General features: G+C 41.3%; 1 protein-coding gene across 3 annotated transcripts in view; it reads right to left on the bottom strand.

The window, feature by feature from the left end:
* Positions 1-16,155, bottom strand: part of NR3C2 (nuclear receptor subfamily 3 group C member 2) — a 363,688-nt gene extending 347,533 nt beyond the window's left edge. The window contains exons 1-2 of one of the 3 annotated variants that reach the window (XM_017959114.3): positions 14,373-16,155; positions 7,323-9,081 (exon numbers count right to left, since the gene is read on the bottom strand). In XM_017959114.3, the coding sequence (XP_017814603.1) occupies positions 7,323-9,079 (1,757 nt within the window). In that variant the 5' untranslated portion in view covers positions 9,080-9,081; positions 14,373-16,155. Of the gene's footprint in view, positions 1-7,322; positions 9,082-12,604; positions 14,347-14,372 lie in introns of those variants that run through there. The other 2 variants (XM_017959107.3, XM_017959113.3) reach the window with 2 other exon arrangements.
* Positions 16,156-17,617: the final 1,462 nt, after the last annotated feature.

The following is a 17,617-nucleotide window of genomic DNA, read 5'->3' as shown; positions in this document are numbered from 1 at the left end:
CACAGAAACCACCCTCAATGGGCTTCCATTGGCTTAATGAGGAATATTCTGACCATCAAAAATTAGGACAGTAACAGTCTGTACGTAACTCACTTCACAAAACAAAAAACAATGATGCCATGCCGATATACATAAATATGTGAATAAACAAATTCTGATGACAAATGGGGTGCTTACACAGCTTCAAAGTACCTTCCACAAAATACAGTATAATTGCAAAAGGAAAAGAGTAACTTTATCATGGAGAAACCCTGCAAACAGCACCTGAATCAAGTGGTCTAAGTACAGTAATAACACAAACAGAAGTCACATGCCACCTGACAGGATGCAACGAGAAGAAAGCACAAAACAGAGCTGGGAGTAGAATCCTGCCCTTCTGTCTTTCTGTTACATTATCCTTCCATTCCATCAGGAGATGGTGGTATAAAAGCTGATGCTAAGGTTGGGGAGACCATGATATTCCTGCCAAAGGTACATCTGTTGAATCTAATCACGAGAAAACATACCAGAAAAACCAATGGAAAGACTTTCTACCAAATAACTGCCCTTTAATTTTCAAAAGCAGTATCAAGTCATGAAATCTAGAAAAGACTGAGGAACTATCCCAGACTAAAGAGACATGATAATAATAATAAATAAATTTAAAAAAAAAAAAAAAAAAGAGACATGACAACTAAGCACAACACATAATTGTGAACTGGATCCTTTCGCTATAAAAGAAAGTATTGGGACAAACTGCAAAAGAGTAGACGCTAGTAACTTATCCATACTAATTTCTGGATTTTGATGGTAATATTCTGGTTATGTAAGTGAATGTCCTTGATGATAGGAGTTCTCTATAATATACATTTTTGTAGATCTGTGATTATTTCAAAATAAATTTTTACACAAAAGATAGACACTTACATAGGCTTTTTCTGTAATATCTCAAACCTGTCCCCTTCTTTCTATTACCCCCAACATCCTTACTCCAGACAGCCTAGCTCTCATCCTTCTACACAGCTGGAATAATTTCTTAACAAGGCTCTTTATGCTCCAATCCACCCTACAAACACGCTGCCCAATAAGGCTTCCCCAAGTGCACTTGCTCTCCTGCCATGTCCTGCTCCAATATTTCCATAACAACTCACTACCTACCAAATTAACGACAAATTTCTTAGTGTAAGTTTCAAGTTCAACTCCCTTATAGTTCCAACCAGCCTCTTCCAGGTTTTCTCACCCCCAACCCAACATCACAGCCCACCATGCGGCTCAGCCACACTGTGTTTTCTTCCCATCTCCAGGATTTTGCTCATAGAGCTCCCTCCTCCAGTAAGTACTCACTCCCCACTCCCTGCCAAATTTTCAACACTAAGTATAAATACCAACTCTGATCATCCCCCACCTCCCCATTTTCCAAGACTTGCCCATATAGCCTCTCTCTGCCGGAATAATATCTAAAGTCAATTTTGCCACTTACGAGCCAAATTTCAGTTTCATATCACAGTTTTTGTATATTTATCTCAAAAACTCCTAATATATAAGGTGAATATTCATTACATACTGATGAAGTATTCATCAGACATGAAATTAAGTCATGGCCACAGTTATGAATCCAGGTGGCCAGCTATTATCTCATACTCCCTCCCTAAGGTATTAACTTTTTAAGCATTCAAATTACTTTTTGTTTGTCCTGTTTCCTTCCTTAAACTACAGTTTTCTATTTCTAGCATAAAATACAAACAATTTCTACCACTTTTCTGCATAAAAATTTTGGCCTTAGCCATACCACTATCAATCATAAATCCAGAGGTTTCCAGAGCATAAATTAAGTGCTTATATGTAATTACATTTTAACTTCATCATTACCTTACTATATAAGGAACAAAATAAAACTTTTAAAACTAAAAACAAATCCTATACTTCACAAGTTTAAAACCAGAGACCCTAATGTTTTAAATGAAGACACTATCCATTTAACATGCTTATATTTTTCCTCGGTTTTCATTAATAAATGTTGGAATGTCATCAAAGATATACAAGTTAATGACTATTTTTAAATGTAATATTTTTCTCTCAATTGAATTTAGTAAATGAAACAAAATTATATATTGTTTAGCAGTGGGGGTAAATTTTTATCAGCAAATGAGTAGTACAAAACTAAAGCAACAGTTGAAAGTAAAGAAAAAAAGTATTATTTTGCAGAAAAACATAAAGACATCAAAGTATGAAGAGAAGCAAAGTGTTGCTCCTAAATTAGTGGTGATCAATATAACATCTGCTATTACTCCAACATTCTAAGGACAGAAAAGGTCAGACACACCTAGAATTATAATATTGCAAAAGGTAATATTGAATATCAAATCTATAAGTGATATCTCCATAGTAAGAACTTTACATTCAAAAGTCTAAGTCCCTAGTATGTTGATGCTATGAAAACTTCATTAAGTTGAATAATTTGAGGTTATCTAACTGAAACCATGGCTTTTATCTCAGCATCATTTTTAAAGTATGATGTAAATAATAAACCAATATTTTACATAAGAGGCAGACATACTGACATATAAGCCTATGATATTTGTGATGTTTAAAAATAAAACTCACAAAAGTACACTGTACATACTGATTTGTGTATTATAAAACACTTAATTTTTTATTATCACCACTCTTCCCTGATATATCATAAGTGAATGAAAAATGAATATCAGGAGAAATAACTCTCATTTTTAAATAAATTATAAAAATATTTAAAATATTTACCTGGTGAAATTCTAGGTACATTAGCAACTTCAAAATCAAAATATTATAAGACACATAATAAGTAAAAGAAAGTTACATGTTTTCATTCCCAAATGACCTAAGCAATGCTGTAATGGATTTATTTATTAGAATAAGCACCAATACAATCTCTCTCTCTCAGACACACATCCCACCATTCTTTCATACATTGCATTACACAGAAATATTTACGTCTCAGCTGCTTATTCTGAAAGTTTGGTAAAAGGGCAAACTTTGTCACAAACTCCCCAAATTCTGACGCTTTGGTTTGTCATACGACGTGAGTTTCAAGGAAACTTCAGGGGCAATTGAAAAATAAAAGAATAAATATAGGTTATTTACTAAACTGTTTCATTCTATCGTGAAAAAAAAAAAATCAGCACATATTAAGATAAATACCTAATTACTTGTCTTGAAACCTACCAGAATATGCCCTTTGAAATAGTAAACTTTACATTTAAAAGTCTAAGTCAACGTTAGCCCTGTGTTATGATGCTATCAAAGTGACTATGACTATCGCCATAAACAGCCAGTGTTATGTCAACAGAAATGCCCTGTTTCCATGAGGAATTGTGTAAATAAAAAGAACAAGGAATTCATAGTAAGTTTCAGAGTTTATTTTTTTTTAATCTGGTTTTAAGAAAACACAACTGCTCCTCTTTCAAGTGAAATCATAGATCACCCCTCCTCATTTTTACTTTAAAATGGTAAATGGAAACGATGTTTTTCTCCCCCGACTATCCTGAAAACCATGAAGCTAGATTTGAGACTACAAAATACTTGAAACTAGATTAACAAGTTACGTTAAAAGATACTCTGTTTTGATTCTTCAAAGGAAATTACACTAGTAACTCTTGAAGCACATTAGTGATTAGTAAAGCGATTAGTTCAACTTAATCACTTTAAAATGAAGAAACTGAGGCTCAGAGCAGTTTTGTTGATGTCCAAGCAGACAGGGGAGTTCTAATCTACCTGACACAACTAGGTCCGGTGTCCATTCTAAGGGCTTTACATTTAGCTTTGTCAGAATTTACTTTACAATTTGGCACTAGACAATCCATTCACTGGAAATTATTAACAGATGACTTTCGTCACCACTCTCACGGAATGCCCACAGACTGAAATAAAGACAACACACACCTCACAGCCATTACTCATTTCTGTCAGTTTAAAAAATTAACCTGGGAAAGAATCATTTTTCCTATTTGAATAGACACTCCTTCCTCAGAATAATACTCAGTAACGCTAATACAAATAATGTAATATCTTCTTTCTTCATTAACCTCCAAAGGGCGTATAAAAGAGTAAAAGCCAGCAGTTCTCAGCTTCTGGATCTCAAAATTCCTTTTCATTCTTAAAAAGTATGAAGGATCCCAAAGAGCATTTGTTTATGTGAGTTATAGTTATTGCTACCACACTGGAAATTAAAACTAAAAAGAAATTATTTAAATTAAAAATTAGAACTAATATTAAATTAGTTTAAATTAAAAATTAAAAATGTTTTAAAATCATTTAAAAATAAGTCATTACATATTAACATAAACAACATGAAAACTGTTTATGAAACAATATTTCCCCAAACAAAAGTCCTTAGTGACAAGAGTGGCACTGTTTAACATTTTTGCAAGAGCACTGTCACACTTAATAGAAGACTGCTGGATTTTCATTGCTACCTGTGGTGCTATGTTTTTCTTCAAGTATATAAAGAAAATCTGATCTCATATAGATATGTTGTTGGGAAACGGAAAGAATATTTTAATGGTCATTTCAGATAATTGTAGATATGAATCTTTGATACTATACTGAAAATTCACACTGAATAGTTCCTTAAAGGTTAATTTCAATGTGGAATCTGAAACAGTATCAGTGAACTTTTCGTACACGATTATATCAAAATCCATTGGTCTGTGTTCCATTCTAAGTGGATATTTGACCAAAGCATGATTTCTGACTGTGTGAACTTCCTTGAAAAGGTCTCAGGAACCCTCTAACCACGATTTGAGATCTACCAGAAAATACTGTAGTTCAAGGTTCAACCTAATGATGAAGGATACTATTAAACCTAGAAGCAGTATACCCTGCCTTAATCCTTTATGATATTTAATTCATTAACCTATTCAACATTCCCCGAAATGAGTTATCATCATATATTTTAAGAAATAGGCAAAAAGGTTGGGCTTTTTGTTCAAAATAAGAGACTAAGGATGATACTTGGATGACTTTAAATATTATAACATGTAGACTGAACTCTAGAAAAACATCAGAATTTCCTCTGATCCTTGAGCTTTTACTCTGATAATCATCAAAACAAATAGGTTTGGATACTATTCACCAAGAAAAGCTGTAAAGAATCATTAATCTATAAGAGATGTCAAATCTCTTATAAAGCTTTAAGTTAAAGTTTTTAGGAAATTTAGCTGGCACAAAACCAGTACGTATATAAGCAGAATGAATCCTTGTTGACTGTATTAACAAATACATAAGGAATTTTGGAATACTCAAGAGGAGACACAAGACAACACTTCCTGTGCCCACAAATGCAGGATAGGCTCAAGGTCACTAATTCATACTAACATGTTTAAGGCTATGCATGGGTCACTGGACCATCAGGAGGGGCTTCATGAGTTGAGCAGGAAAAGTACATTTAAAATAGTAGAAACAGGGATATAGAACAGACATAAGAGACAACTAATCATTTTAGCTTACTGCATCTGTAACATTTCTACCAGAAACATCATTATTCAAAGAAATAGTTTTCAAAACTAACAAAGCATAAATAGAACTGTAATAACAAAGGTATAGTGCATAATCATTTTTTAAAAATGAGCTTAATCGTAAGAAATTAACAAATATTTAACAAATGCTTAAATCTTTTAAGTATTTCTTTATAAGATTCTGTGGAATTTCACATAATGAAGGAAAAAAAACTAGAAATATGAAAACTAAAAGTATAAAACCATTTCATAATAGCTAAAACATATACAATGCATACTAACATATCAGAAGGAATTCAAAGTATTTCTCATAAATTAACTCACTTAAATTGTCTTAACTACCTTTGAGATGGGTACTATTTAATTCCTTTATGCAGTTGAGAAGACTAAACAATTAAGTAGCAGAGTTGGGATTTCAACCAGTCATGCTGTTAACTACCAGGCTATACTACCTCATACCAGTTTACTAAAAACATCATTTACAAAAATATTCACATCACATGAAAAAATTTCCTTCTCTAAAAGTAAAGCAAAGCAGTAGCAGTAAAACACATGCTCAGTTTGGTTCTAATGGCAGCCATGCTATCTCATGACTTGTGTTAGGGCTTATAATTTAAAGAGACAGTATTAGAATATGATTGAATAGTTCATACTATGGGGAAACTATAAAAATATATCCTTTATGAAATGTTTGCTTCCACAAAAGCAAGAAAAGCAAGGTTTGAGGCAATGACAATGAAAAGAATGCATAAATTAAAATTTTTGCTTTTGGTTTGGGAAAAAAACAGAGTAGGAGAAAGCCACAGCAATACATGTAAACCCTGTATCCTGTTAATGGGATGGACATATTCCCCACAAGATAATTTTTAATGAAATAAAGGAAAATATCCACATAGTTCTGGATGCCAAAGGAACGAACTATACCAAGGAAATCTATTCTTTATATAGTCCATAAAGGAATAATTTATCACAACCATGTAATAAAAACAGTACTGAAGCAAAGTCCAATCCAAGTATTCACTGTATAACTTAGAACCACCCTTTATAGTCATATCTAAAACCTCTTCCTTGTTTTTTCTAAATATATACAACATGCTATCTGCAACAAGGAAAGCCAAGAGATATTTTACAGTAAATAAAATATGTCTTCTTGCAGATCTCAAAAGTTATAAATATACCAATTCAAAACTGCAGTGACATATTTCACTTCCAATATAAGTAAGAAAGCAAGATTGTCCACTTAGTAATTTTAGATATGCTGAGTCTTTAAAAGCCCTCAACAGTTAAGGAAATGATTTATTTGTATTGAAAAACCACAACTTTCATATAATTAACCTACCCAGAAAAGGGCAGAAGGGAGGGAAGCTTGTGGGTAACAGATACAGGATTCAATTTTATTTTTCACAACCGATGAAGTGATGATTAATAAAGAAAGCCATAATAAAAAAAGGACTAAGACCACAAATAAACTAACTTCAAGCAATTTTAGTAAACCAGCAAACAGCTAAAGGAAAAAAAAATCTAGTATTCTTCTGCTAAATTACTATATTTACATAGTAACTGCCAGTAAAATATAAATTTTCCAAACACCTAAAACAGGCAATGGGGAGTGGGGGACACCTACATATGCCCCTTCAAAATCAAGGTAGATATTTTCTAAGACATTTTAAGAACTTTTTTCCCTCTACTTCAAAAAATTAACATTATAGCAACATGCAAAGGGGAGCACCATATGACCATCCTTAAAACAGTAATCTGAAATGTGTTTAAATTTATCGACTGTAAAGATAATGCTAACCTTCAACATGTATAAAGCCATGACTTCCAAAAAAATGGAGAAAACCAACTTACCTTGATACATTTTCTGGAATGTATTCTAAGACCGGATACCCATCACTTCTTCTAGACGACAGGTCACCGTGTGATTTCCATGACTCCACTAAAGTATTGACAGGAGGAAAGGAACTCAGGTGTTGGAAAGATTGGTCTCTAGCCGATCGCGATAAAGATATTGTACCCTGAGCACCAATCCTGTAGTGGAAGGACTGTCCACCTGAATTCACCCCAACAATGGCAGAGGAAGGGATGCTGGCCTCCGGGTAATAGCTCCCATCATCTGGTTCTTGTTTAATACCCACTGGGAATCCGCTGCCTTCACAGTTACCATCAAAGCCGGGCACAGGTGGTCCTAAAATTCCTGATAGGGAATAATAGTCTTTATCATCCATAAAGGAAAAATACGAGCCATCCATAAATGGAAATGGGTTTACTGTTGGATTCCCTTTAAAAGAGGTGCCCGAACATGAATGCTTGGTTGATTCTTGCTTTATTGGTACTGAGAATGGAGAATCCGAATTTATTTTGCTATTTCCTCCTAGACATGAGCTGCTAAAAGCTCCATCTGGTTCTGGTTTTATGTACTGGACAATATTAAGCTGGCCAGTCACACCATTTGAGATGGCACTCTCTACTTCCTCAGTCTTAGGAAAAGGGACCTCTTGAGCACCTTTCTCCTGTGTGTCTGGACTGGGAACCACATCCCGTGATGTACTGGATCCAGCAGAGGTGCCAGAAGCAGTGTAGCTGAAGGCATTGTTTACAGGGCTACAGATAGATCCCACAGTACTGGCTGCCGGACTGGAAAGCGTGGATCTGTTATTAGTGTTGGAAGGGCTGGAAACAGAGCACCTTGAGTTGTTGATATTTGCAGGGCTAGATACAGAGGATCTCAGAGTGACGTTATTGGGACTGGAGACTGGAGATTTTACACTGCAGTGACTTGGAGGGCTGGAAATTGAGGATTTCATGCTACTTAACGGACTTGAGAGAGGAGAGCCCACGTTGCTAGCATGTGCAGGGCTGTGCGACCTGGAGCCTCGATTTTCAACATTAGGAGAGCATGTCAGAGGAGTTCCCTGGGTGATTGGGCTGTGCACTGGAAAATTGCCAAAGCTGGCTGTGGTGGAGGACACAGAGTTGATTCCAGCAGGGCTGCAAACCGAAGATGTCATGTTCAGAGGGCTGCAAACAGACGGGCTTTTCTCATGACACATGATAGGGCTTTTAACAATGGCACGCATGACGCCACCATTCATGGAGCTCCCAGAGTCAGACATAAATGATCTCAAGGGCCTGTTCACACAACTTAGAGTGGAAGGACGATGGCCATTTCCTTTGTAAAATTTCACCAGCTGTTCAACATTCTGATAAATCTTAGCTGGACTCATGCTTCCTTGCTGGTTCTGCTGTTCATAGGAATAGTCAGCATCTCTTACAGAATCCATATATAAACCCATGGACTCAGCTACAGTTGCTGAAAGTTCCTTAGATTCCAGCTCAGTTTTAATATCAGCTGTTAAAATCCCAGGCCGATTACTGTCTTGCTGAAGGCAAGGGAGTAGTTCGTGTTTTTCTTTGCTGCTTCCTTGAGTACTGTTGTTTGGAATAGCACCGGAAACACAGCTTACGTTGACAATCTCCATGTAGTTATTCTCATCGGTCCTCTCTGTAGGTCCCAGGGAAGAATGCTCCACAGCCTGAGAAACTTGACCCCACCGTCTTTCCATATCTAGACCTTCAGGGAGACTGTGGTAGCCTTTGGTCTCCATCACTAACAAATAAATTTACATTAAAAAATCAGAGTCAGTTATAGCAATATTACTCTAGAAGACATTCTAAAATTGCATTTACTGAGCCACGAAACACCTTCTACTTATTATAAGCAACATTTCTAGCTAATTTAAAACTGTTACCTTTTTGGATGCTGACATAACAGAGTACTGACTACAGCTTGTCCAGATTATAGAACAAGAGAAGCGATCATATAAAACTCTTTTGGATCTAAATAAAAGTAACATGTTTGCTATAATACAGTCTTTAGAGTCTGCAAAAAATATTTACAAATGTTAACTTATTAGACATTCAAAGTAATCCTGGCAATTAAGGCAGGCAAAAAAAGGAAACTGAGGACTTAGTGAAGTGGGTGGCTTGCCCAAAGTCAAAGACATAGTGACAAAGTTAGGTTTAAATCTCAATCTTCTGACTCCAATGCCTTTGGAGTCTATGGATCATATAGAAGTTGCCTTCCATATTTAATACATGGCCATGTTAAAAACAATATGGAAATGTAATTAAAGTTACTCTTTCCAAACACAAACATACCAAATGAGTTATCATAGAAAAATAATTTGTGATTTTTTTTAGAAGTAAGACTTTCTTAAGATAGATTAGTGATGAAGATAATTTAATGTCAGTTCTGAAAAGTCAGGATCTATATATTCTGATTAAGATGGTCCATAGCTCAGAGGGGTTGTATGACAACTCAGGAATGTCTGGTGTCTTCTCTGTATTTCAGTACTGGCAAGGACTTTGACATGCACCCTGACCTGTGCATGGTACCTCTGCTAGAACGACTACCAACAATCAAAAATGTTTACTCTCAATGGTAAATGGAGAAGTCTGAGAGGAGCCCTGAAAATTTAAGCATTCGTTCATTCATTCAACCATATTTACCAAGTGCTTGCTACATCCTTGACCTTAGACCAGTCAGTGAATAGGTAGTGATAAACAAAAGAGACACAATCCCCATCCTCAAGCAACCCATAAGGTTGTTTCAGATATACAACCATATCCATGCACTCTATAGATCAATTTACTTCACAGACAAAATCATCATAATAGGCTATATTGACATAATTCTTACTCATATAATTTAATGCAGTATATTAACTCATTTAACCTTACACACAACCCTGAATGACTGACAAAAGTATTACCCAAATAATACAAGTGTGAAAACTGAGGCACTAGGCACACAACTAAGTGTTGGAGCTGCAATTTGATCGCAAGTCTCTCTCTACATCAGTTTCTCAATCTTGGCACTATTGACATTTTGGGCCTGATGATTCTTAGTTGTGGAGGTCTGCCCAATGCATTGTTAAGGTGTTTAGCAGTATCCCTAACCCTACCCACTAGATGCCAGTAGCATTTCGCCTCCCCAGTTGTGACAACTGAAAATGTCTCCAGACATTACCAAATGCCCATAGGGGGCAAAATCACCCTTGACTGACAACCACCACTCTAAAGAAACACATCTTAAAGGAAATTAACTCACTCACAGTAAAATTTTATTTTTACATTTTACTATTTTAAAACTCCTAAAATCTGTATTATGCAGTTTTCAAACATTTCGAAGTCTGTAAACAATCTATGGCTCAATAAAAGTCCTGATCTAAAAGATGCTGTTTCTGCAATTCTATACACAAGCTTTATTTTAGGCCTCTCATCCTTTCCCCTCTTTGCCACTATCTTGACCCTGCCTACCTTCCCTTCGTTTAAAAACAAACAAACAAACAAAAAACAGGAAGTCCCTTTGTTACAGAACATGTATTAATTAACATTGAAAAATAATGCTACTAAATAAATTTGCATTAGATAAATCTTAGTTGGACTCATAAGTAAATTTGCATTAGATAGCACAAAGCCCTATGAAGAAATTTAATGTCCAAATTGTCCAAGTATTATAATTACCTCTTACTTTTCTGCGTTTTACACTAGAGTTTAAGTTCTGAAAGGGCAGAAATGATCAATTTCATTACAGTATCCCAAGTAGATAGATCACAAAAAATTTTCAACTATTATAATATCAATACTCAATTTCCAAACATTAAAATCTACCAATTATGTAGTATGTTTTCACTTAAAGAACATCCTATAAATTCCTAATCAAAAATCAATCACAAAACAGTAGGAAATAAATACAATTACAAAGGTTGAGGTAGTTATCTATTAATAGTAATTCCAGCCAAAAGATTTGGTGTGGATGAAAGCCAAGTAAAAGTTGACAGAAAACTGAACTAAAAAACAGTGAATTGGGATCCAAATAGCTAAGACCGGCCTTTTATGCTTTACTGAAAAACCATTTAGTCATACCTATGTATTGAAAAATAGCAGTAAATATTACCTGCTGCTTCTATGTCTACCTAAGAATATTCTGTCTTCCCCATACTAAAGATGAATGACTGTATAGTTAAGGTATAAATGGTTCAGATCCAAATTCGTTAAACAACACGATAAATATGTCTATTTGTATTCAAAACTGAGCACTTTCTGCACATCTCACCCCCCACCCACCCCCAAATTCACATTCACTCTCTTGGCAAAATGCACCACAATCTAACCAGATGCCTGGAAGTTACTCTTGTCTCAACAACCTTACCCGAAGGCCTTCACTGGCACACTCTGCCTCACTCACACAGCCTCATTCTCTTCCTGGTCATAGACAAGTGGGCTCTCTGTCCTGTGTCTGAAGGGGGACCCTCACCCAGACCCCTCTCCAAAACCCATTTTCCAAACTGTCTTTGGGAAGGATGGTCACTCTTGGCTTTTTTGGTTTTCCTATATAAATTTGCATACCAAAACCTCTGGGAGATTCTGTTTACTTTTTAATCCAGCATTCTTCAAATAGTTTGACCACTGCACCTTTTTCTCAAAGAACATCTACTAAGATTCTGCACTTTTCGGCACTCTGCCCTAAAGCAAGAACCAAATCCCACGTTTGTGAGGCTACAGAAGACTTGAAGAGAATCTATATGGGAGATGATGGGCAGCAAAGACAGTCTTAAAGCCCTGGACAAGGTAGCACCTTATCAGCTAACATCATACAGCTGATCACAACTCTCCTAGTCCTGTTTGGCTAACCTTGAACTCCCTTAATAACATAGAATAGGCTGTATTTCACCACATGATTGACAGGACTCTCATTAAGGAATTTGCAAAAGGTTTTGCTGAAATCTAAATTACTTTGTTTAAGGTATTCTCGTCTACCAACCTAAGGCACCTCTCAACAAAGGAAACAATACAGATCGGCAATAGTCAAACACAAAAGAAGACAAGACATCTAGCATCTGCACAGCTTCCACGCAAACATTTTTTTAAGATCAGATATTTTTAAAAATAGCATTATTGAAATATTTTACGTTGAGTCTCCCTAGTATTTTAATTAGTCTTTTCTGTAAACAAATGGGTCCGGTTAGGAATTTATGTCCTATATCCATCCAGGAAACCGAGGCTGTCTTTTTGGAACTGGCACAATGACCATGGCTTGAGCAGAATTTCAGTCAACCCGTACTTACTAGTAGGTACTGAAAATACGAGTCGATGAATATGATCCTCATAGAACTTAATATCTAGAGGATAAAGAAAAAGTTTTTGTTACTAAAGTATAAAATGAAGCAGATAGAGGTATACAAATCTAACAAAAATCAGGCTTGCCTGCCTCACAGTGGAAACCATACCAAAGATTCTCTTAGGAAAAATGCAAAAAAATTATGAACTTTTAATTTTCATGCAAATGGGCCTCACCCCGAATCATAAAAAAAAAAAAATTCACATAAGGAAAAGCACTGGTGGAGGTGCTACTTTAAGCCATACATATGCTCTCAAACACAAAAGAAATGCTATTTTCACAAAGGAAAACCTTAAAGTTTTATGTTTTACAGTCTGCGTTAAATTGCCCTTTTCCACAAGGAAGTACTTTTTTCATGAATATTAACAAAGATCCGTGCGAATTTGTATTTTATCTGGAAATACTTTCACTTTTAGTATCCCCCAAAACCCAATCTCATCATGATGGAAATGATACAAAAGGCATCATTTTTAATATTTATTTCACTACAATATGGCACCTTAAAGACTAACGCTTAAGAATCTCACAATCATCTCTAGGCTGCATAGTTGTGAAAGTTCACTATACGTAACTATTTTTTGTCATTCCCCACTACAGAACTATTATGTTCGTCTCTTTTATAGATGAGGTAAATGATAGATATCTGCCCAAGGTCACCTAAGAGAGCGGGAGAACCAGTTAGAACTGAGCACACCTGATTTCTATTCACTCACCTAATTTACCGAGCCACCTGATCTTTCCAAAAATCGCCAAACAAAACTATGCCTCCCTTAAAGGAAAAAGCTCCACTTTAAATTATTTTTTAAAACTTCTCTCAAGCTTTTCCACGATAGCTGCCACGATGTCAAACATAAAATTAAAACTTCACAGCAGGACTTCACAGATAGAGAATGCTGTTATCATTACTATGTAAATATCATCAATAACAGCACCTAGAGACATGGCAATACAAAATGTTAAGAAGCAACTTGGTACCTTTAAAATTCGGCTGTTTCAAAAGCTTGTCTGCTATCAAAAGTTTTCATAACTCCTATGTCATAATAAATAATTAAAACTGATGGTGCCATAAACCATTATTATTTAAACCTGGTCTTTTTAAATTGAGTAGGCAAAGCCACGCACCTAAAATTCAGTAGCAGAGTAAGGATGCCACCAAAAGAAGCTTCGTCCCTTCTCCCTTGCCCTTAAAATTCCAACTGATGCCATAGGAAGCGTAGCCTGTCTCAAGAGTTTCGCGAATGCTAGGGAACGGGAAATGCACGAATTTCCAGAGCCCCTTTTATACAGGATCTATTAGGATCTATATCTCCTTCAACTGCCCTTATCCGCTACACCTCCGGCTGAGAATTGGGAGCTTCCGCAATTGATAAAGGAAAGAAATAGTATTCAAACGTCCTTTAAAAATTGTACAGGGAAAATGATTCGAAATTCATCTTCGGGGAAAGGGAAGAGTGGTAGACCTCCCACTGCCAAAGGCAGTTAAAAGCTGCTAGTTAGAGGGCATTTATCCAAAGTGGCCAAACTTTCCCAAAATAGTCCTCTGGCGGCCAAAGGGGGAGAAAAGTGGAAAACCAAAACAAAACAACAAGCACACAGCACCATACTGACTGTGCCTCCGGATTACGCAGCCACTTCTCCCTGCAAAGTGCACGCTCCCGCGCCGCGGCCGCACGCCGAGCAGGGCAAGCTTTGCCCTGCCGCGCGCCCCTACACACCTGCCTCGGCCGGGGTCCGTCTGTCGCCGTCTACCTGTTGCAGCGCTTGCCACCGCCACGAAACCCCTGCTGCGGAGCCCCCCTAAATCCAACCACATCCAGGCCAGCGAGTGCCGCTCTCCCTGCAGAGGGAGAGCCCGAGGCAGCAACGCTCTTGCACCCAGGTGACTGACTGCACGGGCTTCCTCTGAGCAGCCTGAAGTTGGCTCCAGTCTCCCGGGCCCAATGACACCCCGGGCGCGGAGGGGCTGAGAGGAGGGGGCAGGGGCAGGGCCAGGGCGGGCAAAAAAGGGAGGGAGAGAGGGCGGGCGAAAGCCCGGAGGGGGAGTGGGCCAGTTGGAGGGCTGGCCCTTTTAAAAGCGGGTCACATGTCCAGATAAAGTTCAGGTTGCTATCCCGCCCCCCTGAACCCTTCCTATTGGCCCGAAGAGAAACAAGGCTCCACGCTGCACGGGTCAGGCGGGCTTCTTATTGGACAATCCAAGCTGTCAGTCACCAGGCGGGCGACATGACTGATACAAAGTTGCTGCGACACAGCCTGGACTCGGCAGCTTCCTTAAAGCCGCAGCCGCGACAGGAGCTTGGGGTGCCGGGCGGTGGCTACATCAGGCGGCCTCCGCACGCTGCCCCCACCCCCATCGCTCGGCCGCCCAAACTTGCTTACGTCCACCCTGCTCACCTTCTGGCCGACTCCAGGATATCTGGAGAAATGTGAAAAGTGTGGGGACGCGGAAGAAGTCGGTTTTTCCGCGAGCAAAGTGTCGTCCCCTCACGCTCTCCACCTGCAGCGCCAGGTGAGCTGCAGCCCAGACCCTGGCGCCGCCCAGCAGCGTCCGCGCGCGGGGAGGACTCTGGGTGGGATCACCCGACCCCCGAGGTTCCTCTCTCAGCCCCTTTCCACTGTCTCCAGAGTTACCTCTCAGCAGAGCAGCAGCAGCCTTCGCTGCCAGCGAGCAAGACGATCACGTTCCCACTCGATTTAAATGTACTTGTTTTAACCGTGCTGGAAGAACCCTTCCTCCCATCCCTTAGACCCCTAACCAAACAAACAAACAAAAAAGAAAAAACAAAAGAAAGAAAAAGAAAAATGAAAAAAGTGCCAGAGTAAAGAGCTGCTCCTCTACTTCCTTAAAATTTTGTCACTATACTTACTACTTCAGTATTGGATTTTTCCACTAGTTCAATTTGAAAGCAAGCTTACCATCGAGGATATTCACGTTATAATGGGTGGAGGGGGTGGGTCACATAAGTGGGAGAAACAGGCAGGAGGGGGGAAGGAACCAAACTGTTTTCGAAGGATCGGTTGTCTGCGTGAAGAAATTTCGGTTTCCCTCCAACCGCCCCCTCCTCGATTCTCCTCCCGCCCACCCAAATGCTGCATTTACTAAGCAAAAGGATGGGGTTCTTAACTTTGATTTCTAAGGACTTTTAGGCTCCGCGTATAAGGCCCCGTTTTAGGCTCCCCGCTGGCCCGGAGTCAGCATCAGTGACGTATACACCTAAATCTGGTCCCCCGGCCCTCGGCGACCCACAGCCCGGCGGCGGCAGCTGTGCGGCCTCCCGCCTTACCCTCGCTTAGCGCCCGCCAAAGCCCGAGGCTGGGGGCGGGGGGGCACCCTGTGCCCAAAGGCCCCTCCTCTCCTTGCAGTTAGTTAAGCTTCGGGATTCCCGACCCCTAACCCAGGGAGACTTGAACTCTCAGCCGCTCCAGTCGGGAACTCCCTGGAGAAAGGGGCGACAGCGGCAGCGCCACGAGCTGCTCCTGACCCCCGACTCTAATGCTCCTCGGTCCCCAGCGCAGAGCTGCCCCCGGTGTCCCCACAGCCAGGAGTCCCCGGCGAGCATCCCAACTTTCCCAAGGGACCCACCGTCACGCGCACTCTCCCGTCCCTGCGAGCCGGGCATCGATCGCACCCCGGCAAAGCGCTGGCGGCGGGCGGGAGCAAGGGGAGTCCCGGACCTAGAGCCTGGGCACTCGAGGCGGCGGCGGTTCCGCAAGCGTTGCCGAATTATTCATTATTAAAGGAACGGACGTGTCTCTTTTACTAAGTTTTTACCTCCTTTGAGGAGGACCGGTCTTGCCCTGGATCTCAGCTTCTTGCAAAATCTAGGTTAGAACCGTGCAGGGGCAGCCGCCGCGATCGCTCGCCCGCCACCCAGCACCCTTGCCCCAGGGCCGCCAGCGGGCAACTCGTCTCCTACCCGCATCCCACCTCCGCTCGCCAACCCGCGCCCGCTGCCCTCGGCGCGCAACCTGCCTTGCCCGGGGCCGCCCCTGCGCTCTCCGGGCCCCCTCTCGCCGCTGTCAGCGCAAAGTGACTGTCGCTGCACTCACCTTTTCTAGGACATGGTGGGGAGGCTGGGGCGGGGGAAGGGGGACGGCGAGACTCCCGCCGCCGCTGCTGCCGCCGCACCAGCAAGTCCAATATTGGCTGATCGGCGGTGAGGACGGAGAGGATGATAATCCCGGCAGTCGCCCTGCTGACGGTGGGTAGAGCAATAGTGCTGTTACCCTACAAGAGGCGGCGAGGCAGCGGCGCCAAATCGCGCAGAGGGGGACGCGGGCACCCGCCCGCCCCCAGCGGCGGCGGCCGGGCCTCAGGCGGGCTCCTCTCCCGGGGCTGCGCGTCCGCCCGGCGTTGACGGCGGCGGCGTCCCTGGGAGCCGGGAAGTCCGGCGGGAGGATCCCGCGCCCGCCGCTCCGCAGCGCCGCTCTCCGCGCCCCCTCCCCCGGCCCGGAGTGGCCGGTGACAGGTCGGGCGGCCGAGCGCGTGTAGGAGGGGGCGGTCGCAGGGGGAGCCTGCGCCCCCCTCCCTGGGTCACACCCTCAGGAGCGGGAGGAGGTGGCACCGCGTACGGCCACCAGCCGGTGGGAAACGGGCAGGGGCGCCGGCGGCCGCCCTCCCACTACGGTCACTGACAACCCGGAGGCCGAAGGAAAACTGAGCCCAAATGCACGCACCTCCTTCAGCCCTGCCCGCAGCCCTTCAAAGTCTGGCCCTGACCTCGCGCCCGGCCTCAGGTGCAGTTCCCACCTGCGGGGGGAGGCGAAGGCTGGGGACCACGCGCGGGGGGCCGGAGGGAAAAGTTTTCTTTTCCTGCTCCCGGGCTGCCCACCCCGCGAGGCTGCTCCTCTCCCCGCCCCTCTCGGGCTCGCCGCGCCTCTGCCCCACCCCCGCCGTGGGGGGGCGCCGAGGAGGGAGCGGGCGTCTGCGCGCGGAGGCGTGCGGGGAGCTGGCTGGGGC

Source organism: Papio anubis, chromosome 3 (genome assembly GCF_008728515.1).
Source record: "Papio anubis isolate 15944 chromosome 3, Panubis1.0, whole genome shotgun sequence".
NCBI lineage: Eukaryota > Metazoa > Chordata > Mammalia > Primates > Cercopithecidae > Papio > Papio anubis.
The sequence above is the reverse complement of the archived record's forward strand: the minus strand, read 5'-3'. Positions and strand labels throughout refer to the sequence as shown.